The following is a 27,208-nucleotide window of genomic DNA, read 5'->3' on the forward strand; positions in this document are numbered from 1 at the left end:
ATTTGACTTCTCTGAGTTTTTGTAGTACATATATAGACTAGAGATGGCAATGCCCAATTTGTAGGATGACTTTTAAGGATTAAGCGGTTGTTAAGTAACAGATGTAAAAACCTTAATGAAGCATAGTGTCTGGTCCATGGAAGACCCTCAAAAAAGTTTTTTCTTGTTTTAAATCAGACAGAAAAGGTCACTGAGGTCATTGGAATATCTTTGCCAAGGGTTTATATACAATGAAAACAGGGTTGACATGAAAGAGGGAATGGTCTGTTCAGGAGGGAGGTTGATGAGAGGAAGCTAGAGAAACATAGCTATTGGTGGATAAGGAGCTGGGAGCCTATGGTTCAAGCCTGTCTCTACTTGCTGTGTGACCTTGGGCAACTTGTTTAAAGTCTCTGAGATGCCATTTCTCCATCTGTAAAATGAAACGAGGCCGGGTGTGGTGGCTCCTGCTTGTAATCCCAGCACTTTAGGAGGCCAAGGCGGGTAGATCACCTAAGGTCAGGAGTTCAAGACCAGCCTGGCCAACATAGTGAAACTCCATCTCTACAAAAACCAAAAAAATTTTCCAGGCATGATGGCAGGTGCCTGTGGTCCCAGCTACTCGGGAGGCTGAGGTGGGAGAATCGCTTGAACCTGGGAGGTGGATGTTGTAGTGAGCCGAGATCATGCCATTGCACTCCAGCCTAGGTGACAGAAAGACTGTCTCAGAAAAAAAAAAAAAAAGAAAAGAAAAGAAAAATGAAAAAAGAAGAAAGAAAAGAAAAGAAAAAAGAAACAATGAGTGAGTGTGAGGCTTATGGTGGCATTGGTTCCTGAGAGCAGCCAACCTTATTAGTGATCCCAATTACCAAGTGAAATGGTACCCCTGGCCTGGGTCAATGGATGAGGAAGAATAATGGCAAATGGGGGTCTATGCCTCTACCCTCCACCACTAGGGAGGTCTCAAGCTCCAAATTCACCAACCAGGTTTTTAGGTCCTGGACCTGGCCCGTCCTCCTACAGTCAAGTAGATAAGTGGAGGGTTTGGTCCGTTGGGCTAAGGAGATAGTGATCAAGGCCGTTACTCTGCAATCAGACTCAGAAGTGGCCTCTCAGTTACTTCTCCATTTGTGGGTCCCTTGGGAGAGCAGAAGAGGGGAGGGAATTTAGGTCTTCTCACCCTCTGGGCTGCCTGTCCCTGCTCCCTGAGCCCTGGAGGGCTGGGGTGAAATATGGGGAATAAACCTGTACCTTTTTTTTTTTTTTGAGACAGAGTCTCACTCTGTCACCCAGGCTGGAGTGCAGTGGTATGATCTCGGCTCACAGCAACTTCTGCCTCCTGGGTTCAAGTGATTCTTCCACGTCAGTCTCCTGAGTAACTGGGATTATAGGCACCCCCCACCATGCCCGGCTACTTTTTGTATTTTTTGTGGAGATGGGGTTTCACCATGTTGAGCAGGCTGGTCTCAAACACCTGACCTCAGGTGATCCATCTGCCCAGGCCTCCCAATGTGCTGGAATTACAGGCATGAGCCACCATGCTCGGTCCTGCAAATCTGCACTTTCTAATTGACAAGGGTCACCCTCCACTCATGTGCCAGGCATACTCATGTTCTGAGAAGCATACCACAAGGATGCCTCTGAGTTCACCCTGACAAGTCCACTAGCTCTTGGCAGAGATATCTGGCAAATTCAAGGTTTGAGACATGCTAGCCTCTCTTTAACATGCAGCAAATTTGGTTAGAGCTTGGTCAGTTAAAATTTTGATGTTTTGTTTTGCATTAATTTCAATTTTTAAGAAATATTTCATTAAAATGTTATTTATCTTGAATAGTGAATTTCTTACCGTCCCCTTAATTTCTTAGTGTCCCTGAGTTGAGAGCCTCCCCTGCCTGATTCTAGTCCAGACCTTGGGGTGACACAAGGCTGGTGGGAGATGGGAGGTGAGGAGGGGAGGGTTGGGTGGAGAGGATGATCTACAGAATGCTGGAGAGACTCCGCGTGGAGCTTTTCATGCTGCCTGCTTGCCAGCCCTGAAGCTACGCCTTGAGGTTGGACAAGGTGGCATATTCTAGATCAGAGATCCTCAACTGGGGCCATTTTTCTCCCCAGAGGACATTTGGAAACATGTGGAGACATTTTTGATCATCTGCGGAGGTGGGGAGAGGTGCTACTGACATCTGGTGGGTAGAGACCAGCGGGGCCATTAAACTTTCTACAACGCTCAGGAGAGTCCCCCACAACAAAGAGTTATTTGATCTCACATATTAATAGCACAAAGGTTGAGGAACCTTGATCTAGATCCACAGCACAGAAGAAAGGATGTAGATTTTTCACACATTAAAGATGAGAAAGCTCACGCTTGTAATCCCAGCGACTCAGGAGGCTGAGGCAGGAGGATTACTTGAGCCCAGGAATTCAGGGTTACAGTGAGCTATCATTGCAGCACTTCACTCCAGCCTGGGTGACAGAGCAAGATTTTGTCTCTCAAAAAAAAAAAAAAGAGGTGGACAGGCGCAGTGGCTCATGCCTGTAATCCTAAGCACTTTGGGAGACCAAAGTGGGTGGATCACGAGGTCAGGAGCTCGAGACCAGCCTGGCCAACATAGTGAAACCCCGTCTCTACTAAAAATAAAAAAAATTAGCCAGGTGTGGTGGGGGGGCCTGTAATCCCAGCTACTCGGGAGGCTGAGGCAGGAGAATCGCTTGAACCCGGGAGGCAGAGGTTGCAGTGAGCCAAGATCATGCCATTGCACTCCAGCCTGGGTGACAGAGCAAGACTCCATCTCAAAAAAAAAAAAAAGATGAGAAAGAGAGAAGAGTGAGAAAGAGGAAGGGAGAGAAAAGAGAGAGAGAGAGGAAAGGAAGAGAGAGAAGGTTTTGGAGTCAAAAAGACTTAGAAATTCCAGTTCTTCCACTTCCCATGGAACCTTGGCAAGTTGCCTTCTCTCTTCTCTCATCTCACATTTTGCCTCTGTGAAGTAGGGGCGGTCATACATGCCTAGTGGCGACGAGGTGGAGATGAGGGTGAGGGGTATGTTGCACACAACACCCCTAGGATGGGTGAGAGCTTGGGAGCACTGAGCCTCCCCTTCCCCTCTTACTGCCTCCACTCATTGTCTCTCACAAGCTCCCTGGGATCTCCACGAACAGGAAGCTACTCCTGGAGTTAAGGTGTGGTGTTCAGACTGGGGAACTTTAGGGGGCATAAATAATAATTATGCCTGGACAATGGACATAACATCCAGGGCCTCCTGAAGCAAACCAGGGCACCCATACATGGCAGTAGGCCCCAGGAGGCAGGTCCCTGCAGTCCCAGCAGAGAACAGGGCACAGGGTTGAGATAACTGAGCAAACTTCGTTATCAGCTTCTTAGTCCCCAACCCTGGCCTAGAGCAATCATTCTGGCCTCTTCCCACTTCCCCAAAAACCCAGTATAAAGGCTGCTTCTGGGTCCTGAAGGCAGAGGCACTGAGAGTGGAGGTCTCAGACTCTTGGAAGGTGAGTTCTCTTCTGGCTGCCCAGGCAGGACCAATGTAGGCCCTGGGAAGAAGCAGCACCTCATAGGGCAAGCACGTAGGAGGCCTGTCCTTAGGAACATCATGGCTAAGCAGACCTGTCTCCGCAGGGGCAGGAGTCTGGGCTGAAGGCGATACTGGAGAGCAGCAACGGAGACTGGAAGATAGATGAACTTTTATACCTGAGTTATCCCTCCCACTATTCCTTTTCTAGACTCTCCAGCTCAGCGTCTGTTCATGGCAAGAAGAGAAAGCAATCTAGTGTTCTCTTTAATCAAACAATTAAACAAACATTCCCTCTATGCTATGTGCCAGGGGCTACACTAGATACACAAAGACAGCCCGCAGAAGGAAGGTGGAGTAGTGTCCTCACTAAAAGACAGTAGATATGCAACGCCTCCTGCTCCTGCCAGTTCTTCTGCTGGGAACAGTTTCTGCTCTTCATCTGGGTAAGTCTCTCCCTTCCCTCCTCATCCATCTTTCTCTTTTTTCCTTTTTCCTACACTCCCCTCCCCCAGCTTTTATTTGCACTCATGAGGTCAGGACCACAGCCTTCCCTCTTTAGCCAATACAGCTCATCTCCGGTAAGATATCACCTGGACTCAGAACTGTAATCTGGAACTTTCTTTTTTGTTTTTTGTTTTGAGAAGGAGTCTCGCTCTGTTGCCCAGGCTGGAGTGCAATGGTGCGATCTCGGCTCACTGCAACCTCCGCCTCCCGGGTTCAAGCAATTCTTCTGCCTCAGCCTCCAGAGTAACTGGGACTACAGGCACATGCCACGACGCCCGGCTAATTTTTGTAATTTTAGTAGAGACGGGGTTTCACCATATTTGCCAGGCTGGTCTTGAACTCCTAACCTCATTATTCGCCCACCTTGGCCTCCCAAAGTGTTGGGATTACAGGCTTGAGCCACCGCGCCCGGCCAACTGTAACCCGCACTTTCAAAAGGAAAAACCACCCACCTGTTAAGATGAAGGGCTGGTGACTGCTCCGGGCTTCTCACACGTGCTTTCTCCCACCTTCAAAACACACACTCATGGTGTCGGCTAGGAGTCAAGTTCTTGTCCATTTGTGAGTGTGACCCGAGAGATTTCTCCTTACCTAACACCAAGGAAATCCTCCAGTCTTGGCTTCAGGTGGAGTTCCTAGGAAAGCTCAGGTGAGGTTGCTGGAGCTGTCCACGGTGCTGGAACAAGGAAGCTCTTGACCTGATGGCAGGTTACCTCTTTTTCCCAGAGAATGATGTCCCCCATCTGGAGAGCCTAGAGACAGAGGAAGACCTAGGCCAGGATCTGGTTAGTTCAAGGGAGCAGGAGAGAGACTTGGCTTTGACCAAAGAGGTGACTCAGGCAAAGGGAGAGGAGGTCAAGGCTTCTGCCTGCCAAGACGCCTCTGAGGATGAGGAAGCCATGGAGTCGGACCCAGCTGCCTTAGACAAGGACTTTCAGTGCCCCAGGGAAGAAGACACAGTTGAAGTGCAGGGAAGTCCAAGGTGCAAGGTCTGCCACTACCGATTGGTGCGGACTCCTACAACGTTTGCAAACGCTCAGGTAAGTAGTAGGGAGGCTACTGCGGAGGACCTGGGGGAGAAGAGAGTACATTCAGTCTTCTGTTCCCTATTCATTTGGGCTAGTGCATCAGAGTCACCTGGAGGTATCGTTAAAACAGATTTATGGGCCTCACTCGCACAACTTCTGATTTAGGAGGGCTGGGGTGGAGCCTGAGAATTTGCATTTACAACAAATCCCCAGGTGATGATGATATTGTTGGTCTTGGGGAGAACCACTGATTTAAACAAAAGGCTTCAGTGTTAGAAACACCTGCGTTAAATTCTGGTTCTGCCTTTTATTGGCTGTGTTACCTGGGCAAGTCGCTTTTCCTTTCAGAGCTTTAGCACCTTCATTTGTAAAACGAAGATAAAACTTCTTAGAGTTGTGGTGAGCATTATATGAGATAATACATGAAAAGTGTTTGGCATAGTCACTGGGTCATAATAAACTCTCAATAAAAGGTGGTTATAATTATTATGAGTATTATTACTTCCTGCAGGATTGTCCTGATAGCTAATTAAAGAGCAAAAGATAGGATTAAGGGAGGCGAGTAGGTTTATTTTTAACCTGAAAAGGGATGCTGGGCTCTTGCCTGGAGACTCAGAAACTTGAAATAAATAAGAGGAAATTCTCTACTTTGTTTCTGTCTGCAGAACATCTGCAGCAAATGCTACGGAGGCAACCTTCTTTCCATCCACAACTTCAACTTCAACTATCGCATTCAGCACTATGCTAGCACAACCAACCAGGCCCAGGTCTGGATTGGAGGCATCCTCAGGGGCTGGGTAAGTCAGGGGCCAACTCTCGGGTGCAGTAAGTTCTTTCTGATTGTGTTAAAGTAGCACCTGATGGTACCAAGCTTCAGGCCAGCAGCTAAAATGTCCTTAATGTGGCAGGCAATGATGTTCTGGAGCTGGCTTGTACTGGCTCAGGAGAACTGATGATGCACATCTCTTTCCAACTCCATGCTCAGTGACTACATGCTTGCAGCTTGACATCAGCCATGGTGGGAGTATTTACACACAGGAAATTGGCAATTGCTACACATCAGGGCTCCTTTCTACTCCCTATCCTTCCACCCACCCCAAGAGCTGGTATAAACATTTACCAGCATACCACTGGAGTCACGAGACAGAGTCCAGGCCCACCCAGCTTAGTCACTTAGAAAGCTAGCTAAATAGGTTCCTTGGAGACTTGTTTTTTTTTTTTTTTTAATCCCTGAAATGAGGACCTTCTTCTCTCAGGGTGGTTCTGGAATTGTGGGTGAATAAGTGGCATTATATTTGGTATTCAAAGTATGGTCCATAGATCAGCAGTACCACCATAACCTGGGAGCTTGTTAGAACTGTAGAATCTTGGACCCCACTGCAGACCTCTCGAATCAGAACCTACGTTTTGACAAGATCCCCGGGAGATAATGTACACACCGTAAAGTTTGAGAAACCTGCTCTGTGTGATGGCTGAGAGAGATGGTTGCTCTTCTTGTCACTGCCTGGAAACTCTTAGGAGTGGGTCTCTAGGGTGTCTGGCTCCTGGCCGGGTAGGCAGTGAGAGAAGTCAACAGGGGGTGTTCTGTGAGGTCCTGGATCTGAACCTCTGCCCTCTGACCTAGCCTGTCACTTCTCTAGTTCCTGTGGAAGCGGTTTTGCTGGACTGATGGGAGCCACTGGAATTTTGCGTACTGGTCCCCAGGGCAACCTGGGAATGGGCGTGGGTGCTGTGTGGCTCTATGCACCAAAGGTGAGGTGGAAGGGCACTAGGGCAGGGAGAAGGGGTAGTAAAGTGGATTCTTAATACTACCCCTTTGAGCTGCCTGAACACACTTCCCCAAACTCAGACCCTTGTGCTGACTCAAGAATCAAAGTCCTGTGTGTGAGGAGGGCTGAGACATAGGGAATCCTCAAAGCAAAACCAGGTGATAGGAGTTCCGGAGAGGGGGTAGGGGGTGGGCTGGATGGTGTGTGTGTGGGAAAATTCTTTGCCTCCTTCGATATGAGGGCAATAGATTCCAACAACAGATGTGACCAATGAGAGTAGCGGAAGTGGATATAAGGTGTGGATGAGAGAAAAGGAAGGATGGGGGAATTAGGGATGGCTGAGAGACAAGATGCCCGCCTCCAACAGCAGATGTGGGCAGCAGCATGGGTGCCAGATGTGAGGGACTTTAGTATAGTGGCTAAGACCATATGTGCTGGAGAAAGACCGCTGCAGTTCACATCCCAGCGCTGCCACTTGCCGACTGAGATATAGGCACGTTGTTTATCTCCACTAAGCCCCCGTTTCCTCATCTGTAAAATGGGGATAATGGGGATAAACAGCACCCACCTCTTGGAGTCATGGTAAGGATTAAATGCAATAGCCCACCTAAGTCCATCTAATGCATTTAGCACACAGCCTAGCTCGCAGTAAGAGTTCAGCAAATGTGAGCCAGTAGGGATGTGGGGCAAGCACACAGCTGGCGGATGACGATGGCCATTGATGGGGACATAGGGGGTCCCTGAGGAGGGAAGGAGATGAAGCCCAGGCCAGACCACGCGGGGCAGTGGACTTCACTGTGCTCTCTGCTGCTAGGAGGTTATTGGCGACGAGCTCAATGCAAGAAGCAACTGCCCTTCCTTTGCTCCTTCTAAGTCAGCGGCACGGAGATCCTGCCAGCAGCCTCCTCCCGCCCCTCAACCACTCCTGCCCATAAATCCAGACTTCTCACAGCATTTCCTGACTCTCGTTTCTTTATTGCCCACTTTGGGGGATTACCCCAGTTCGGGAAAATCCTGGAAGCGTTCACTCTTTCGGGAAAGTGACCGATGGCCTAGTAAGGTTCGGGCTGGCGGCTGCGCTGGGAGGCGGAGCGGGACCTGGGGTGGCGCAGTCCTGAAGGCCTCCTTGGGCGTGGGGTAGGGATGGGGGGATTGGGGCGGGGGTGTGGGTGATGGGAGTAGAGGTGGTGGAGATGGGAGTAGGGGTGGGAGTGGGGAGGTGGGGCGATGGGGTAGGGGTGGAGGTGGGAGGTGGGAGGATGGAGTAGGGATGGGTGTGGTGGAGGTGAGGGGTTGGGAGTAAGTGTGGGGGTGGGAGGTGGGGGATGGGAGTAGGGATGGGTGTGGTGGAGGTGAGGGGTTGGGAGTAAGTGTGGGGGTGGGAGGTGGGGGGATGGGAGTAGGGATGGGTGTGGTGGAGGTGAGGGTTGGGAGTAAGTGTGGGGGTGGGAGTGGGGGGATGGGAGTAGGGATGGGTGTGGTGGAGGTGAGGGGTTGGAAGTAAGTGTGGGGGTGGGAGGTGGGGGGATGGGAGTAGGGATGGGTGTGGTAGAGGTGGGGGATGGGAGTAGGGGTAGGGATTGGGGGTGTAGGGGGTGGGAGTAGAGGTAGTGGAGATGGTGGTGGAAATGGGAGTGGGGAGGTGGGGGGATGGAAGTAGGAGGGTGGGAGGTGGGGAATTGGGAGTAGGGGTAGAGGTGGGAGGTGGGGGGATGGAAGTAGGGGTGGGGGTGGGAGGTGGGGGATGGGAGTAGGGATGGGTGTGGTGGAGGTGAGGGGCTGGGAGTATGGGTAAGGATTGGGGGGGTGGGGGGTGGGAGCTCAGTTGGTATGGGGTGCTTTTCTGGTCCTCTTGCTTTGTTTGGATTCAGTATGGGGTGCAGGTTGGGGTGGCTTTCCAAAATAAAGGCCATGGAGCTGATTCAAGAGTTGGTGTGGAACACTGAGGTCCCACCTAGGGAACACCATGAGGAGGTGGGGAGAAAGCAGTCTTGTCTTGGGGCAGACTGCTCCTCAGGCCCTATGCCTTTCTGGCTTCTGATAATGGCCCCCAATTCCATTCCCAGTCACCTCTGTGAGTGCCCAGCCTCCTCTGAGGCGCGTTCCCCATCCATTGCCAGGAGGGTGATGGTCCTCCCCTTCCTTCCTCCTGGCCTACCTCTGCAGAGGGGCCACATCCTTAGGAGGGAGCGGCTTCTCAGCAGGGCCCTGGGCGCAAAGCCAGGGTGTCTGGTAGTTCCCATTCCCAGTTCTGCAGCCCCAGGCCTCTGTGTCTCCATCACCCACTTTCTCAGACCCTGGGGACAGTGAGAGAGATTATTGTTGTTGCTCTTAACTTTGTCACGGATGAGGTACTGGGCTCCAGGAAGGATGTAGAGTTGCTGAAGCAGGAAGCTCACATCTGAGACTGGGTATCAAGAGGGTAGAGAGCCCTGGATTGTGGGGGGTGGAGGCAGAGGGGAGAGAGAGACTTCTTGGGAGTGTATTTCTACATGGAGCTCAGGGAGAATACAGAAGTATTTCTGTGTGTGCACAGGTACATGTGTGCGTATATGGTGTGTACATGAGTCCGTGTTTGTGTACGTGTATACCTGTATATGTGTGAATTTATATATGTAAACGTGCACAAATCTGTCAGTATGAATTTGCATGTTGAGTGTGCATGTATTTATATATCTCTGTGTATTTATGGATATGTCTGTGTGTGTACACCTGTGAATGCATAGTCTGCAAAGCTTTGCAGCCTTATGTTCCTGAATCTCTCTGTGTATGCATATGTGTCTTCCTGTCTTTGACTGGTGTGTATGTGGGTGGGTATATGTCTCAGTGTGTGTCTGAGCATACCTGCATACAGGACTGTGTTTGTGTGTATGTGTATACCTGTACCAGCATCTGATGGGATGTGGTTTCAGGAGCGAAAAGAAGTTTTCCTGGATGTGCTGTGTTTCTAAGGGTGCTAAAGTTGAGGGGACAGGATCAGAGAGGCCTGGGGAAACTGGGTGATGGAGAGAGCACAGAGATGAGGCCCTTAAACATAGGCAGGCCTCTGGCAACAGGAGAATGGGTGCTGGCATTGCCAGGGACTTTACCCATGCCGGGCCCCAGGGACTGTCTCTACATGAAAAGGCCTGTCCTCAGTAGAGGGGTCTGTCCAACTTCCATGGATGGAAATTGGGTCAGGCAGCTCCTAATCACAGCATATCAGGTGGTCCTTCTCCCCAAGGGCATGGAAGGGGAGCTACCTGGGAGTAGGGCCCCATACAAGTCTGCGCACTACACACTACAATAGTCCATTCTTTTTTTTTTTTTTTTAACTTTATTTGAGGTTCATGGGTACTTGTGCAGGTTTGTTACATAGGTAAACTCGTTACGGTGGTTTGTTTGCTGTTCAGATTATTTCATCACCCAGGTACTAAGCCTACCACCCAATTTTTTTTTTGAGATGGAGTCTTGTTCTGTTGCCCAGGCTGGAGTGCAGTGGCGCGATCTCGGCTTGCTGCAAGCTCCGCCTCCTGGGTTCACGCCATTCTCCTGCCTCAGCCTTCCGAGTAGCTGGGACTACAGGCGCCCGCCACCACCCAGGCTAATTTTTTGTATTTTTAGTAGAGACGGGGTTTTACCGTGTTAGCCAGGATGGTCTCTATCTCCTGACCTCGTGATTCACCTGCCTCGGCCTCCCAAAGTGCTGAGATTACAGGTGTGAGCCACTGCGCCCGGCCATACCCAATATTTTTCTACCCACCCTCAAGGAGACCCTAGTGTCTGTTGTTCATGAGTTCTCATCCTTCAGCTCCTACTTATAAGTGAAAACATGAGGTATTTGGTTTTCTGTTCCTGCTTTAGTTTGTTACGGATAATGGTCTTTAGCGCCACCCATGTTCCCAAAAAAGACATGATCTTGTTCTTTTTATGACTGCATCAATTCCATGGTGTATATGTACCACACTGTCTTTTTCCAGTTTGTCATTGATGGGCATTTAGGCTGATTCCATGTCTTTGCTATTGTGAATAATGCTGCAGTAAACATTCTCATGCCTGTGTCTTCATGGTACAATGATTTATGTTCCTCCGGGGATATACCCAGTAACGGGATTGCTGGGTCCAGTGGTAGTTCTGCTCTTAGCTCTTTGAGGAATCGCCATGCTGCTTTCCACAATGGCTGAACTAATTTACACCCCTACCAAGGGAGTACGTGTTCCCCTTTCTCCACAACCTCACCAGCATCTGTTATTTTTTGACTTTTTAGTAATAGCCATTCTGACTGGTGAGATGGTATCTCATTGTAGTTTTGATTTGCATTTCTCTAATGATCAGTGATACTGAGCTTTTTTTTATATGAATAAACCCATTCTTTTATTTTTTTTTCCTATTGGAGAGTCATGCTTTAAAATAAGCCCGTTTTTGATGCTGTGCTTCTAGAACAGTGTCGTCTGTCTGTGGGAGTGGGAAGGACAGGCGACAAAGGAAGTTCTGTGCATGTGGTCTGGAGACCGGTATTTCAGCTGAATGCCAAGCCCCTTATATCAACCTCTACTTATCTCCCTGATGGAGAATGGACTTTAGCCAAATCCAGCCAAATTGCAGCCCAACATCTTGCCAGTCAAAACCAGGGGGAGAGGTGGGGGGGGAAGAAGAGGGGCTAAGACCCCTCCAGACTGAAGCTTAGTTGAGGCAGGGCCAGGGTAGATAAGATGCCCCTCAAATCTCCAGCATGATCTAGCATTAGGCCTCAACGTCAACTCTTATACTTTCATTCCTTTGGCTGATTAAGGCCTTCCAGTCTTGAATAACCCCTGATTAAAAAGGAAATACTCTTGAGAGAAGAAATTCCCCAGAATGTTATCTATTAATACCCCTGGAAGGCTGATTGGCAGCTTGCTGAGAACAAGATTTTGTGAGAAGGAACACAGAAGGAAAGGATGTGTGGAACTATCAGTGGAAATGGTGGGAGTGGGGTGGGAGGGGGAGAAGAGAAGCTATTAAAATGGAGATAACGAAGCAGAGACAGGGCTGTGCTCACTATTTTCTCTTCCTACAAACACAAGAGGACTAGGACTTTCCCAGTATCCTTGCAGTAAAGCTGGGCTCTGCAGCACGCTGCTGAATCCTGCCAATGGAAAGTGCCTGGAGATGAAGTAAGCCCACTCCAGGCCTGGTCTTCGGATTACCCGCTGTGATCCTCCAGTTTTCACTTTCCCTGCGACAGTGACCTGGGAGTCCATGTGTCTCAGATGGCACAGCTACCAGATGGAGGGGGCTGTCTGACCTACTTTGCTGTATTAAACCTTGTGATTTTACTTGTTACTGCAGCAAAATCTGTATTACATGAGCGAGCACACATAGGAAAAAAAAAAAAGGTACTAACAAGTTTCTGGATTTTCCCCAGATAGAGCATAGAAGTCAGGATCTCAGACTCCAGAGTCATAAAGTTCTAGGTTCAAATCCCAGTTCTTCTATTTCAGTTTCTTTATTTTAGTATGTGTCAGTTTCCTCTTCTGTAAAGTGGGGGTTGACTTAGACAATCCCTGTCACTCATTTGGTCCATTGCCTGCCAATGGTAAGTAATCAATGTTGGCTTTTATGCTGAATGATTAAAGAGGCAATTTAGTGTTAGGAATGGGCATGGGTTCCAGATCTTATTTCCATGTACTTTAAATTTCTTTTTCTATCAAATAGGATTAATAACAAACCATAGCAGACTCACCAGGGTTGGTGTGAGGATCCATGTGATTATGTTGGTGATTGTGTTGAGTAAACCATAATGCAACAGAGACAAGGTAGCTGTTTTTATCACGACTGATATTAACCCTACATCTAGCACACAGAAGCGGTAACTTAGTCCAGATATGGGGAGGACAACCTCAGGCTCACACACACTTGCTGGCCGGCTCCAGAGGGGCTGAGGCACCTGCAGGAGGACCACCTCCATCTGGGTAAAGGGGAAGGGCTGGGGGGAGGGTCCCTTCAGGACACCACTGTCTCCATCTTCCCATTAGAGAGCATCCCTATGACCCCAGCCTTCCAAGAACTGGATTCCCCAGGAATGACTGGGGACTCCCAGGTGGAGAATGTAGTGCTGGCTTCACTGATGTCTCTGCTGGAGAAGCATAGTCTGGTCAGGTCTCCAGGCACTGCCCAATTCCCAAGGCTGACCCTGGGGAGATATGCCCCACCATCCTGGGCATGAGGCTGTGGGTTAGGGCAGAGTGAGGGAAGGCGTGCTGAGCCTTATGTGGAGATGGTCTTACCCCTTCTCCCCCTGGGGTGGGGGGTCATTGGGCAAGGCCTTTGCAAGTACCCACCATTTGAGCCTCCTGAACTACTCCTGAAGCTGTCCCCTTCCCCACTTCCTGTGCCTTGTGTTGAGGGGCCGCCCTCCATCTACAGCTGAGCTGGTGCTGCTAAGACCTCATGATCATGCCTACTCTGACCGCCAGATGCAGATTTATCGTGAAGTTATCAAAACATTCTTTAGGCTCATTCACTAGCATGAGCCCCTTCTAACACCTAATTTTGTATTCTTTCTAAAGAGATGCCCCCAAATTGTATATGCTTAGGATTCACAAAACCTAGGTCTGCCCCAGAGCCCTGCCCTGGGGCAATCTCTGGGCCTCTCACTGTAAGAGAGGCCAGAAAAGGGGATAGAGGATGTCAATGGACCCAGCTTCCTGTTCTTGCCTCCTTCCCTGAAGGGCAGAACACGTGGGTTCCTTTTTGACCATGAACTGTGGCACTGAACCAGTCATTTTCCCTTTCTGGCCTCAGTTTCCTCATCTGTAAGCAAGAGGGTTAGATAAGATGGTTTCTAAGGCCCCCTTAGCTTCTAACCTTAGAAAATGGGGCACCTTATTAAGACCCTATGGGGACAGGCCTGGCCGACCCAGCTGAGCAGCTCACAAGGCACCAGGCCTCATTGGAGCCTTTTCACCAATGTTGTAAATGAGGACAGCTGAACTCCTGGAACAGGGTCCCAGCCTATGACAGGACCCCGGGTCTGGGAATCAAATGCCCAGGGCTCGGGGCCAGATGTGTGTGGGTGTGGGGTCCCAGAGAAGAACAAGAATGACCCCTTCCCTGGTTTGGGGAGAGCTGTGGGGTGTGATGAGGAAAAATTCACCGACAGCCATGCCTTCGGTTTCTTTCTAAATTTGGGACACACCCAAGTCAGAGACGGGGTCCCTCACCACTGTCTAACCAGTCTCCCTAAAATGCAGCCTTTGTTGCTGGGAAAGGCACGGGGCTCACTCTTTACTAACCGAATCATGGTCAGGGCAGAGGTGGCTGAAGCAGCAGGGCTGAGGCCCTCGGGAGTTTATTCTTCCCTCATGGGGTGTGGGTGATGGAGTTAGTCAGACGGAGGTTCACATCCCAGCTCTCTCACATCCTGACTGTCTGGCCTGGGGCAAATGACTCAGTCTCTCTGAGCCCTGGTTTATCTTCAAAACAAGGGAAACTAATATGTACCTCATAGGATTAGTCTAAGGATTAAATGAGATAACGTGTGTGAAAGTGCCTGGCACCTGGTAGGCCCTTGTGGCCATCTGTTCTACATTATCATCTCTACGCTTTGGGAAAGGGATGGCTCAGGTGCTCCTGCCCCAGGGGTCCTAGGAAGCAGATGGGGTCAGGCAAGGAGTGAAGGTGAGACTGGGGTCTCAGCAGGGGGCACTGCCTGTCCACTGGAGCAGTGGGAGGCCCAGACACCTGAGTCCCAGCTGTGCTCATGGAGTGAGCAGCAGAAATGAGAGCCCCTCTTCCCTCCCATGCCCCCTTGCTCAGGCAGGGTCCCCTGTGGGGAGGCCTGGAGCCTTTGTGAGTGTGGGTCCCTGGAAAGAGGCCCTAGTGGCCTATGGAGAAGGCCCCCGAATCGGTGGACTGCTTCTCCGCCGTGGTCTGGTCGCTGGGGTACACTGGGTTGGTCAAGGCAGCGATTTTCAGCGTAGTCTCATTCACCTGCAGGCAGAAGAGCTGGTGTTGCTGAGTTCTGACTATGGGCAATGTCCTCCTATGTGACCCCATTTGCCAGACTCAGCAGTGGGTGCCCATGACCCGGTCATGAGGGGAGCCAGGATGTCTGTGTGATCCCAAGGCCCCTCCTATGTACCCCAAGGGCAAACAGAGCCCCCATTCATCCCATGGCCTCCCCTAGTCCTGCCCCAGAAATGGAGAGGGGAGGTGACGGGGTGGGCATCTTGACAGAGATGACCCACAGAACCCCCAAGATTCTCTGCAGAGCCAAGTCTTGGCCAAGTCTTCCCTTGTCTGGACCCCAAATATTCATTGAGGCCTGGTGAACTCCCCTTCAGAAAGCCTCAGAAGGGGAGCCACTGAGAGTCTGCCCCGGCTGCCCTGCCCGCTCTCCCTTTCATCCAAGGGTGTCCCTCCCCCAACTCACCTCCTCAAACTTCTTGGCCTTGTATTGATCGGCCCCCTTGAGGAAGTTGAGCAGGATGATGTCACAGAGGACAGTCCCCTGGAGGAGGAGAGGCAGGGCGGGCTCTAAGGGGTGCCCTGGGGTGGGTGGGATCAGGGTGGCAGGAAGTGCTGGGCTCGGGCAGCACCCCCAAGCTGCCTAAACAGTGAGCAGGACATTTCCCCCTTGCAACACACTTTTGGGATAGTGCTATGGTTTGAATGTCCATCCAAACTCATGCTGAAACTTAATCCCCAATGTGGCAGTATTGACAGGTGGGGCCTTTAAGAGGCGATTGGACCCTGCGGGCTCTGCCCTCATGGATGGATTAATCCGTTCATGGATTCATGGATTCGTGGATTAATGGGCTATCATGGGAGGGGAGCTGGTGGCTTCATAAGAAGAGGCAGAGACATCCGAGCTAGCACATTAGCAGACTGCAGGCCAGGGTGGGGACCAGTCCTCCAGGGAGGCCTGACTGATGTTCCCTCTTAAAAAAATGCCCAGGGACTTTGCAGGATGTTTCAGGTATGCCTTCCCAGCTCCTAGGGGTGACCCAGACCACAGCTGCATAGAGAGAGGACTGCGTGGGGTGGAAGGGTGGAAGTCCCTGAAGGCAGGCTATGTGCCCACCCTGCCACGTGGGCTCTGTCCTCATTAAGGCATCTCAGGTCTGCAGAAACCCAGAGCCTCCTCCCCCAGCTACACGGTGAGAAACAGGAACTCTGTAACAGGTGGAGCCTCCTGAAAATGGGAAGGCTGCTTCCGGAGGTAATGAGCTCTCCATGACTGGAGACGTTCCAGCCAGTGCCGACGCAGCAGGGTGGTGGCCAAGGAGACTGAAGCACCTGGCAAGTGCGGGGGGCGGGGACTTTACGTTCCAGGCAGAGGCAGAGCTGCCCCCGTCACTCCCCTGCCTGCTGGTGCCAGTCTGGGCCCCACTCTGGCTGGCCCGTCAGAGCCTGGAGGGGCTGAACTCACCACTCCCACAGAAGTAAAGGCCGCCACAGAGCTGATGATGGTGGGGATGATGTTGAACTTGCCAGCCTGTGTGCACAAAGACCAAGGCAAGTGGGCAGAGGGCCCACGGGATGCGGGTGAGGCCTGAGGCTGCTAGTGGAGCCAGAAGGGTGCTTCATGGATCAGTAGGTCCCTCCCCTTCACGGCACAGGTGAATCGATGGGAGAGTGACCTGCTGAGGATGTCAAAGCTGGCCAGCAGCAGATCCCTGCCCCCCAGAGGAGCTTCTTCAGAACCCGAGAGGTGGTCCGGGCTGCCTCCCCTGTCCACCCCATCTGCCTGGCCCATGGACTCACATTCCCGTACACCAGCACGTCGAAGCGGATGCCAAAAGCCTTCAGGAGGGTGCGGTACTCACTGCCGTTCTCCATTTTGTAGTACTTGGCAAACCTGGAGGTCAGAGGCAGAGATGGGTCCCTCTGTGGGCTCCTTTCTCTCCCGCCTGAATCTTCTGGGTCCTCCAGAGCCCTGTGTCTTCGCTCACTGAGCAACCCTTACCGACGGTTTCTGAGACACCTGCCACGCCCCTCCCTGTGTGGTTAGCTGATCCCTCACACAAGCATCATCTTGGGGGCTTCTTATAAAAGCAGATTCCTGAGCTCCACCCGGAACCCACAGAATCAGCATCTCTGTGGGTGCAGCCCAGGAACTTGCCTTTTATTTATTTTTATATTTTTGAGACAGAATCTCACTCTGTCGCCCAGGCTGCAGTGCAGCGGTGTGATCTCGGCTCACTGAAACCTCTGCCTTCTGGGTTTAAGCGATTCTCCTGCCTCAGCTTCCCAAGTAGCTAGGATTACAGGCATGCGCCACCATCCCTGGCTAATTATTGTATTTTTAGTAGAGATGGGGTTTCACCGTGTTGGCCAGTCTGGTCTTGAACTCCTGACCTCAAATGATCCACCTGCCTTGGCCTGTGCTGGGATTACAGGCGTGAGCCATCATGCCCGGCCAGAACTTGCCTTTTAAATAATTTCCATCAGTGATTCTGATGTGTTAGAAAGTTTGAGCCACTGCTGGACTCCAAGCTTCTTCAGTTCCATTTGTCTGGGTCTCCCAGAGCCCAGCTCACTCTGCTTATTTGGGCTCAAAGCCTGGCTCTGCCGCTTACTGACTGTGCAGCATTGGGCCAGTTACTTAACATCTCTGAGACTCAATTTCCTCATTTGCAGGTGGGAATAATACACAAAAGTCCTGCTTCATAAGGCTGCCATGAGAACTGAGTGAAACCACACACGTCAGGGGTGTAGACAGTGCGTGGAACACAGTAAGTACTCAGGAAACACTCGCTGATGTTGGCCATTGTTATTGTTAACATTTATAGAGCAGTTTTAAAAAGCGCTTTCAGACTTCTTGTCTCATTTCACCCTTGCAACAAACCTTTGGGATAGTGCTATGGTTTGAATGTCCTCATCCAAAACTCACGTTGAAACTTAATCTCCAATGTGGCAGTATTGACAGGTGGGGGCTTTAAGAGGCGATTGGACCCTGCGGGCTCTGCCCTCGTGGATGGATTAATCCATTCATGGATTAATGGATTAATGCACTATCACGGGAGGGGAACTGGTGGGTGTGTAAGAAGAGGAAGAGATATCTGAGCTATCACATTAGTACACTCAGCCCTGCTCCACGTGACACCCTGCGCCCGAGACTGCAGTCCCCACCAGTAGGAAGACTCACCAGATGCGGCTGGCTCCACAGCTTTGGACTTCTCAGCCTCTATACATGAAGAAATAAATTCCTTTTCTTTATAAATTACCCAGATTCAGGTATTTTGTTAGAAGCAATGGAAAGCGGATGATTATAGATAGGCATGTGATGCTCTGTTTTTCAAACAAGGCTCTGAGGGGTCTGGGGTCACCCAGAGCTGGTGCTGAGTTCACCAGCTGGTGAGCTCAGCACTAGATTTGCCCAAGTCCAGGACTTTGACCCCTGCACCTTCTCTGCCTTGGCTTCTGGGTGCCATGAACTGTGCTGGGGACTTCGGAAAATGATCCCATTTCATTCTCACCACAAACAGGGGTTAGTGTTCAACACAGAGGTGAGTGTTCAGACCCCCATTTTGCAGATGCCTATGGTAGGGAGGAGATCTGCCTGTAGTTTCACAGTTAGTGAAGTGTTGGATTTGGGATTCAAATCGCATCAGTCTTTTGACTTCTAAAGCCAGTGCACTTTCTGCTGTGTGGCTCTGCCCGTCATGGGCCAAACTCTAACATTAGGAAAGTGTCATCTCTTTGGGCTACTGTCCCCCATTTGTAAAATGGGTTTCCGATGCCAGTAACCTTGGAAAGTGGTGAGGATTAAGTGACATCAAGGGAACGAAAGGGCCCAGAAGCTCCTTAGCCTTGTAGGGTCGACATTGTTCTCTCTCAGTGTCTCCAGTCCCCACAGATTCCCAGGCCTCTCCCACCAGGGGTCTGAGAAACTGATTCCCTGAAAGTGTTCAGTGATTGATGTGATGCTCCTGACAGGGGTATTTGCATTTGAACCTGTACAGCAGAGACAAGGAAATGCTCAATCCAAGTGAATCAATCATGGAGGGATTACAGGCATGGGAGGAAGATAACTTGTGATGGGGAAGGAAAACGTCTGCCGCTATCTGCTCTGGCTGCCATCTGGCAGTGGGGCACTCTGGAATCAGGCAGAAATGAATCTAAATTCTGGCTCTGCCACTTGTTAATGTGGCTTCTGGGGTTCCTTTAGCCTTCAGGGTGTCTGTTTCCATGTCTATAAGCACAGGTGTGCTCATGCCCCACTAGAAGGTCTGTTGGTGAGACAGGGTAAACGTGGACATCATTGAGATTCTTGTGTTAGAGACTCTGTCTGCTCCTCCACACCCATTCTCTGTCCCTTCTGTGCCCAGTTCTGGGCCCTGAGAGCCTGGTCTGCAAAGACTGCTTTGGCCTCCATTTCCAGGTGGGTTCAGCCAATGGAAGGCACTGACAGGAGATCAGAGGGCAGGGAAAAAGAAAGACCAGGGCACTGAGGTGGCTGGGCAGCCTCGGCATTTTTTCAGGTCCTGGGAATTGCTCCTCTCCTTACTCCCGCCAGCCTAGGTGGTAGCAGCTTGGCCTCATTGCCAGCACAGAGGCCCTTCACTGGCCTGGTTAGTTCCCTTCCCTTTACCTCGAATGCACCTTTGTGTATAGTCTCTTTATTCAATCACCCCTGTGGGACCACCCACTGTTTCCTCTCAGGACACCTACCCTGACCACTCCCACTTTACAGAGGAGCAAGTTCAGTCCTAGAGAGCTTTATCTGGGTCAGGAGGGAGCACAGGAGAATGGGTGACACATTTTCTCTCTGCCTGTGCGTGGGCATGAGCAGAGCTGGTGTGCCTGAGTGATGTACCTGTTGCTCGAGTAAGGCTGAGAACGACTCAGTGAAAAAATGGTTTCCAGGGGAGCCTGACCTGGGAAGGTGTTTTCTTTTGGGCTGTGCAGCTGAGGGAGAGGCAGGGGAGGCAAGAGGATCCCAAGAAAGAGTAAGACCCAGAGTAAGAATGAGAGTGACCCTGAGAAGGCAGCAGAAAGAAGTGCAACCACTTAGCTGGAAGAGGGCTTGGAGGTCAGGGAAAGAGGGGAGGGGCTAAACCAGCTTTAAAATGATGCTAAGTTCAAGTCTAGGTGGTGGAGGAAGACAGCGTCACAACCAAGGCAAAACAGAATGAATTCAAGGTGCAGCAAAAGGAGAATAATAGGATGGACACAAGAGAGGACGTCGTTTCTATAAAGACGACAGGGTCTAGGAACATAAATTCTTCAGGGAGGACTCTCAGGATATTTTAAAGAAGTTTGCAAAAGAAGTATCTGGAGTGGGCAGAAGTATCTGGAGTGGGCAGAGGCTCCAGGAAGTCCTTACTGTGGCTTTCAGATTGTCCTGAAGTTAAGTACAGACCGTCACTGTCTCCATGCCCACTGTTTATAGAGCACCAGCAATATAGGTGGTTCCTTAATATAAGCATCTCCACTAATCTCATGAAGACTACACTGTTGTTGACCCATTGTACAGATGAGGAGACAGGTGAGAAGGTAACTTGCCAGAGCTGGGATTCTAATCCATACTGATGCCTCCAAAGTTCATGCTCATGCCCCTTGAACCGTCCTGCCTCTGAGCTCTTGGAGGCTGTTAAGGATAACGCAGCCCTTGTGCGAGATCTCAAAGCCTTCTAAATACTGTGTTCTGTCTCACATCACTGGAGAATTCAAGGCCCTTGTCTCAGAGATTTGGCTTCTCATGCCCATGGGTAGTGGGCAGGGGCGAGAGGCTGGGTCACAGATGTTTGGCTAGGGCAGAGGCTGGGCCTGTGATCCTGAAATCTTCACTGCTGGCCGAAAGCTGCAACCATGAAAACGGCTCTGACAGTGACATCGACTTGGAGAACAAAAAGTCGTATCCTGGGCACTGCCGTTCAAAGTGAGGGCTGGCTAAATTTATCCTGGGAAGGAATGTGAAGGGAACAGGGAGAAAAATCAAAGCGGACTTGGTTTTTCTCCAGCACCTGCCTTCCAAGAGGCAATAAGCATGGTAAGATCATTATCTCACCAACCACCCACCCTCTGAGGAGGGTTGGCAGGGACTGGTTCTCTTCCCGGGTGGAGGGAGGAGGAACAGAGCTCAGGGAGTGTGGGCCCAGGCTGCAGACAGGAGGGGTAACCCAGGAGTCCCAGCTTCTGCACTCTTCTGTGGCTGATGGGGATCACAGAATCTGCCCACCCCTGTGGCAGAGATGGCTCATTGGTCACCAGGGTCTGGTTATCTCCTCTCTTTGCGGATGATCAGACCACATTTCCCAGTCCCCTGCATTTAGCTGCGGCCCCATCACTAGTTTTTGCCAGTGAAATGTGAATGGCAGTGAGGTCTGTTCCCTCTGGACTGAGGTGGTTTAGAGCAGTGTACCTTCTACGTCTTCCCTTTCCTCACCTGACGGCCAGTTGCTCAGGAGTCAGGAGAGGACTCTGAGACTCTAGAGAGGCTGAGTCAAGATGGCAGGAGCCTAGAGCCCTGAATGACTATGTGGAGCTCCCCACCCCCACTGGCCCTCAGTGCACTGTGCCATAGGCAAGAAATCGACCTTCACATTAAGTCACTGAAATGAGGGGTTTGTTTGTTATAACAACTAGCAATACTAACCCTGACTGTTACAAACTCCCAGAATTTCATGGGCGAGAGATGTAATTTGCCAAGGGACAAAGAAAGAGCTGAAGTTGGAGAGTTACTCAGGATTAGACAGAGGGCACAGTCCCTTGATGCTACATCCCAGGAGTAAACCCTCTAAGGAGGCCCTAGGGGATCTGGGCGTGGTGCTATGGCTGTTGTGAATTAGCTTCTTGATCTTGGGAAAATCACTCGACTTCTCTGAGTTTTTTACTTCAACTGAAAAATGGGAGGAAAAAGAGCTCTGAGGAGGATGAGTTGAGAGAGTGTCCATATATAGCCAGTGCTTAAAACACATCCCTTTCTTATCCTAGCATAAAGATAAAATGAAACAATATCTACACTGACTTTGATCATTACACTCTCCTGGCTCCTGTAGATAATGATATTAGTAATGACAGCCAGCATCTACTGAGTGCTCCTCTGTGACCAGACACTGTGCTACGTGCTTTATGCTTATTAGCTCATTTAATGCTCACAACCACCCCACTGCATTTAAGTACTGTTGCTATACCCATGTCACAGCTGAGGAATCAGATCAGAGAGGTGAAGCAACTTGTCTAAGGTCACAAAACCAACAGTGAGTGAAGCCGGGATTCGAACCCAAGCAGTCCAGTTGTCGGACCCACACTCTTAGCCAGCATTCTACACTGTTCTTTTGTTGCCTGGTTTCTGTTAGGTCATAACTAATTTTGTTCTCCAGCTGGGGCATCTTTTTGCATTTGCTAGGTGGGTCTCCATACCCAGAATCCCTGGCTGGGAGCAGAACAGGAAGCCTGGGGGGCCATGCGGTGTCAGGACAGAAGGACCCTGCAGCCTCCTCATCTAAAAAGGGGAATGGCTCAGCTACATACACCATGCCCAAGGCTTATTTCCCCCAAGTCCTCTGGTTCTTACCAGATCACTTTTTTTTTTCTTGGTTAGGATTGGGGTTGGTGAGAATGACAGCACTATTTGATACCTTGGCCCCTCCCAACCTGGCCCAGTCCACCTGTATTATCTGCAGGCTCTTCTTCCTGCCACACACTCAAGTTCCAGCCACACCAGACTACCTGCCTTCCTGCATTTCCTGAACACATCCCACAGACACAGACATCCAGGCTTTTCCCCATGCTGTTCCTCTTGCCTCCCTTTTTCACCGTGCAGACTCCAATTCATCCATTAGGGCCCAGCTCAGATGGCCTCTCGTTCTTTTAGCATTCAACAAATATTTGGAGCACACCTACTCTGTGCCAGATACTGTTTCAGGTACTGCTGATACCTTGCCAAGCTCTGCTGTCACGAGAGGGAGAGAAATACTAATTAACCACACAAGCCCATAAGTAGCTAAAATCAGATATAAGGAAGGGCTGGGAAGGAGAGGAGTGCCATTCTATGAGCATGGTTAGATGTCTGACCTAGGCTGGGGGTTAGGCAAGGCTTCATGTGAAAAGGACCCTGAAACCAGAAATATCATTTAATCCAGCAATCCCATTACTGGGCATATAACCAAAGGAATATAAATCATTCTATTATAAAGATACAAGCATGCATGTTTATTGCAGAACTGTTCACAATAGCAAAGACATGGAATCAACCCAAATGCCCATCAATGATAGACTGGATAAAGAAAATGTGGTACGTATACACCATGGAATACTATGCAGCCATGAGAAGGAATGAGATCATGACCTTTGCAGGGACATGGATGAAGCTGGAAGCCATCATCCTCAGCAAACTAACACAAGAACAGAAAACCAAATACCGCATGTTCTCATTCATAAGTGGGAGCTGAACAATGAGAACACATGGACACAGGGAGGGGAACATCACACACTGGGGCCTGTTGGGAGTGTGAGGGGAGGGAGAGCATCAGGATAAATAGCTAATGCACGCGGGACTTAATACCTAGGTGATGGGTTGATAGATGCAACAAGCCACCATGGCACACGTTTACCTATGTAACAAACCTGCACATCCTGCACATGTATCTCAGAGCTTAAAATTAAAAAAAAAAAAAAGAAAGTGACCCTCAAGTTGGGGCTTGAAGGATGGAGAGTTAAAAGGGCAAGAAGGCCAGAAGTGGGGGCCGCTTTCCTGGCTGAGGGAACTGCAGGCCCTCTCATGGGAAAGAACGTGGTGTTTCTGAAGCAGCTGGAAGAGGGTTGGTGGGCTGGTGGGTAGAGGCAGATGGAAGTGGCAGTGGCTGGGTCCACACGCCCCAGTTGGCAGCCAATTGTGTGCATCTCTTCCCAATTCCACGTTTAGTGACTTCACCCTGGTAGCTTGAAATTGACCATCCTGGAGTATTTACCTCACAGAAATCCAGCAAATGCTACAAACCAGGGCTATGAGCTGAGACTGGGACATCCCCCGGGGCTGCCTTTTCTGTCTCTATTAGGATTCAGGCCTCTACTACAGTATCTGCCACACCAGACTATAGCCAATAATTTGGACTATGGACTGTGGACTATTAGCCATATCTCACTGTTTCTTTCTTTTTTTTTTTTTTTGAGACAGAGTCTCGCTCTGTCGCCAGGCTGGAGGGTGCAGTGGCACGATCTCAGCTCACTGCAACCGCTACCTGCCAGGCTCAAGTGATTCTCCTGCCTCAGCCTCCTGAGTCACTGAGATTGCAAGTGTGCACCACCATGCCCAGCTAATTTTTTGTATATATATATATATATATATATTTTTTTTTTTTTTTTTTTTAGCAGAGACAGGGTTTCACCATGTTGGCCAGGATGGTCTCCATCTCCTGACCTCGTGATCCGCTCACCTTGGCCTCCCAAAGTGCTGGGATTACAGGCATGAGCCACCGCGCCTGACCTCATATCTCACTGTCTCTGTTTGCCCAAAGGCCTAATGCCCACAGTAGGGGGGTTGAGTAAATTCTTGCTAGAAGAATAAATGAACTTCTGGGATTCTTGACATCTCAAAGACTGAGTTTACCTGGGTTGTCCTCAGGGCTCCCTCCTCCTGTCGCTGATTTCCCCAAATGCTCCTAATTCTGCAGGTGGAGCTAGTATAAGGTGGTAACAACAGGCTATTTCTCTCCCCAGCAGAACACGGTTAGATTTGGCAGCGAGCTAGGTGGGAAAGTGGGTGCCACTGGTGGGAGCCAGCCTCTCGATAGGGACAATGGGGGAAACAGTAGGAAAATATATGCAGGACAGTTACTCCTGCTAGGCACTAGGCTAGAGGCTTCTACACCTGTTGTTTCATTCAGGACTCACAGCAACTGAACGAGGTAGCTGGCGGCTTAGGGACTTTGAAACGAGATAGTCCTGGGCCTGAATCCTGGCTATGCCACCTAGTTTATACGACCTTGGGTGAATTACCTCTCTGAGTCTGTTTTTCCATCTGTAAAATGGAGATGAGAGCAGTAGCTGTAGGGTTGCCTAGAGGATAAAATGACTCTGGAATGTGAAGGTTGAGCACAGTACCCAGCACACAGCTTTCTATTAATATTGTGTACTGGTCATCAGGCAACATTCCTGATTTTACAGGCTGGGGAAAGGCACAGACATGCTCCATTGGCTACTCTGCCCGCAAAGGGCACAGCTAGGATCTGAAATCTGGCTGCTTGACTCCAAAACCCTTGCCTACCCCTACGGCCCCCCTAAGAGAGGAGCCAAAAGGAGTTCATTGCAGCCTCAGTGGGCAAGGAGCTTGTTAAGCTGGTGTCTGTGAAAACACTCAGCTGTGGAGAAAGCACAGCACGGCTGTGACTGTGATGATACCATAGGCATCAGAGGAAAGAACAGAGCCCGAACAGCTTCCAACGTCGAGCTGGAAAAGGGGAAAGCAGCCCCAGAGGCACAGGCAGGGCTGGAGTTGTCAGGGTCGGCGGCTCCTCTGACAGGCGCGGCTGGAAGGGCCGCTGGAGCCCAGACACTTGAAGGGAAGCGGGAATGGTTGCCTGGTGGGCCGAAAACTCTGCACTTGCCCCAGGAGCCAGTCTCTGGTCTGGGGAGCCCTGCAGGTGGACCTCTGCAGCGCACATTCCCTGGCTTCCTCCCCGCTGGTTTCTGGGGAATTTGGTCAATGGGCAGCACTGGCAGGGGACCCAAGGGTGGGAAGAAGGGGATGCGGTATGTATCCTCTTGCCGCTTCCCTGCTCTGCCTTGATTTTGCCTGTGGCTGTGTCACTTTGACCGTTGCTCCTGTCAGGTACCCCAGCTCAAAACCAGGCTCCCATTCCCCCCCGCGCGGGGGCGGCAGGTCTACAGTGGTGACGGCTTCCCTGAGTGCCTCGACTCCCATGCTGGTCCCTGTTGCGTAAATTCCTTCACAAACCCCAGCTGAATGTGCTTTCCCTCCGGGGCCTTCACTGAGACACCCCTAGCTGTGACCAGACAGGACACCTCTCACGCAGGACTCAGTCGAATGATTTTGAGGCCTAATAGTGCTGGGATGTTGTGCGTGCATGTGTGTGTGTGTGTGCTCCCTTGTGGCATTACCAGCAATAGATAAAGAATGAGTAAGTACAAACGTCAATTACCATAATAAATCATTTGTCAGATGCGCTTCTGCAGGGCAGGGCTGGAGCTCCATTCCAACGTGATTGTGATAGGTCTATAAATAATAGTGCATGCTTCAGCAGCCCAAATTTCCACAGCCCTTCCTCACACACCCACACACGTTTGATTCAGACTTTTAGAGCTTGAAGGAGCCTAAAAGATCATCATCTTTAACCAGCCCATTTTATAGAGGCGGAAACTGAGGCCCACAGAGGCGATGAGATGTGGTTTACATCACATCCAGGATTTACAGCAAGGCCTGAACTGTAGCCCACAGCCTGGGCCCTATGCTTTACCTCTGCTTCATCTTGACTATCCTCAGCTTGCCCCAGCACAAAATATTTTTTTTTTTTGTATAAGCATTTTTGTTATTTGGATTCAAGTTTATCATCACTATATTAAAACTTGCTTGATTCTAGGAACTGGTCTGGTTCATCTCTGCGTTCACCACAAAGCCCAGCATGTGATATAATCTGGAAGTTGAAAGAGACCTTCAAAGTTCTCCCTGCATTATCTACAAAGGGTTTCCCTGCCGATGCCTGAATACATTCAGTGCAAGGAAACTTACTACCTGTAGAAGCAGCCCAAATTTAGCTTTGGATAGCTCTAACTGTTAGAAGTACTTCCCCATGCTGAGCTGACATTTGCAGTCGTCAGCAGTCAATAAACGTTTGCTGAATGGAGAAGGGTTTTTTTATCACGATGTACAAATCCCTTGGAAGCTCTCAGACATCTGTTTAGAAATGATCCATCCTCTCATGGAGTGGTGGAAATTCCTTCTTAAAACAGGGACACGTAACTGTCACAGCAGCAGGAAAAACAGCAACAAACTTGCGGGAGCCGGGTTTGACTTGCAAGGGAAAACTTGGGCCTGGGATTTGGGTTTCTAAGTGAAAGTGGTGGTGTTCTCAGCAAAGCTTTGCCTGGTGGGAAGTAATTTTGCCAGCTGAAATACACTTTTACAGTTGATTTCATACTGATAGGAAAATATCTCCTGGCAGACTCTTTGCTTCAGGGTGGGGCAACATCCTTAGAACAGGCTGGAACTCTTTGCCTTAGAGAAGGGCCCAAAGCCATACTTATTTATTCATATTCCAGGCACTAAATCAACCTCAAAGGCAGACATTAAAAAAAATGCTTCTTGTTGATCTTTTAAAAATGCATTACTATTAATTTATCTTTAATTAATAAGGTAGGGAAAGATCAATGGGCCCGGAGCCAGAAGATGTACCTGAGAGCCAGGTTACTCGCTGTCTGTCCCTGAGAGGGATCTTTTTGGCCTCAGTTTCCTCATCTGTAGAATGGGAGTTAC

At 50.1% G+C, this 27,208-nt stretch overlaps 2 protein-coding genes across 2 annotated transcripts in view; one reads left to right on the forward strand and one right to left on the reverse strand.

Moving 5' to 3' along the window:
* The first annotated feature begins 3,443 nt into the window (after positions 1-3,443).
* On the forward strand, positions 3,444-7,758 carry PRG3 (proteoglycan 3, pro eosinophil major basic protein 2). The gene is made up of 6 exons (XM_033204640.1): positions 3,444-3,480; positions 3,813-3,946; positions 4,734-5,047; positions 5,701-5,832; positions 6,676-6,787; positions 7,619-7,758. Exons 2-6 carry the CDS (start codon positions 3,886-3,888, stop codon positions 7,675-7,677), a joined length of 678 nt encoding a protein of 225 aa, XP_033060531.1. The 5' UTR covers positions 3,444-3,480; positions 3,813-3,885; the 3' UTR covers positions 7,678-7,758.
* Positions 7,759-12,586: 4,828 nt separating this feature from the next.
* P2RX3 (purinergic receptor P2X 3) overlaps positions 12,587-27,208 on the reverse strand; it is a 33,593-nt gene continuing 18,971 nt past the window's right edge. The window contains exons 9-12 of the mRNA XM_033207523.1: positions 16,534-16,627; positions 16,199-16,264; positions 15,200-15,277; positions 12,587-14,757 (exon numbers count right to left, since the gene is read on the reverse strand). Of these exons, the coding sequence (XP_033063414.1) occupies positions 14,644-14,757; positions 15,200-15,277; positions 16,199-16,264; positions 16,534-16,627 (352 nt within the window). The 3' untranslated portion in view covers positions 12,587-14,643. The remainder of the gene's footprint in view (positions 14,758-15,199; positions 15,278-16,198; positions 16,265-16,533; positions 16,628-27,208) is intronic.

Source organism: Trachypithecus francoisi, unplaced genomic scaffold (genome assembly GCF_009764315.1).
Source record: "Trachypithecus francoisi isolate TF-2019V2 unplaced genomic scaffold, Tfra_2.0 Lachesis_group8, whole genome shotgun sequence".
NCBI classification, from domain to species: Eukaryota; Metazoa; Chordata; class Mammalia; order Primates; family Cercopithecidae; genus Trachypithecus; species Trachypithecus francoisi.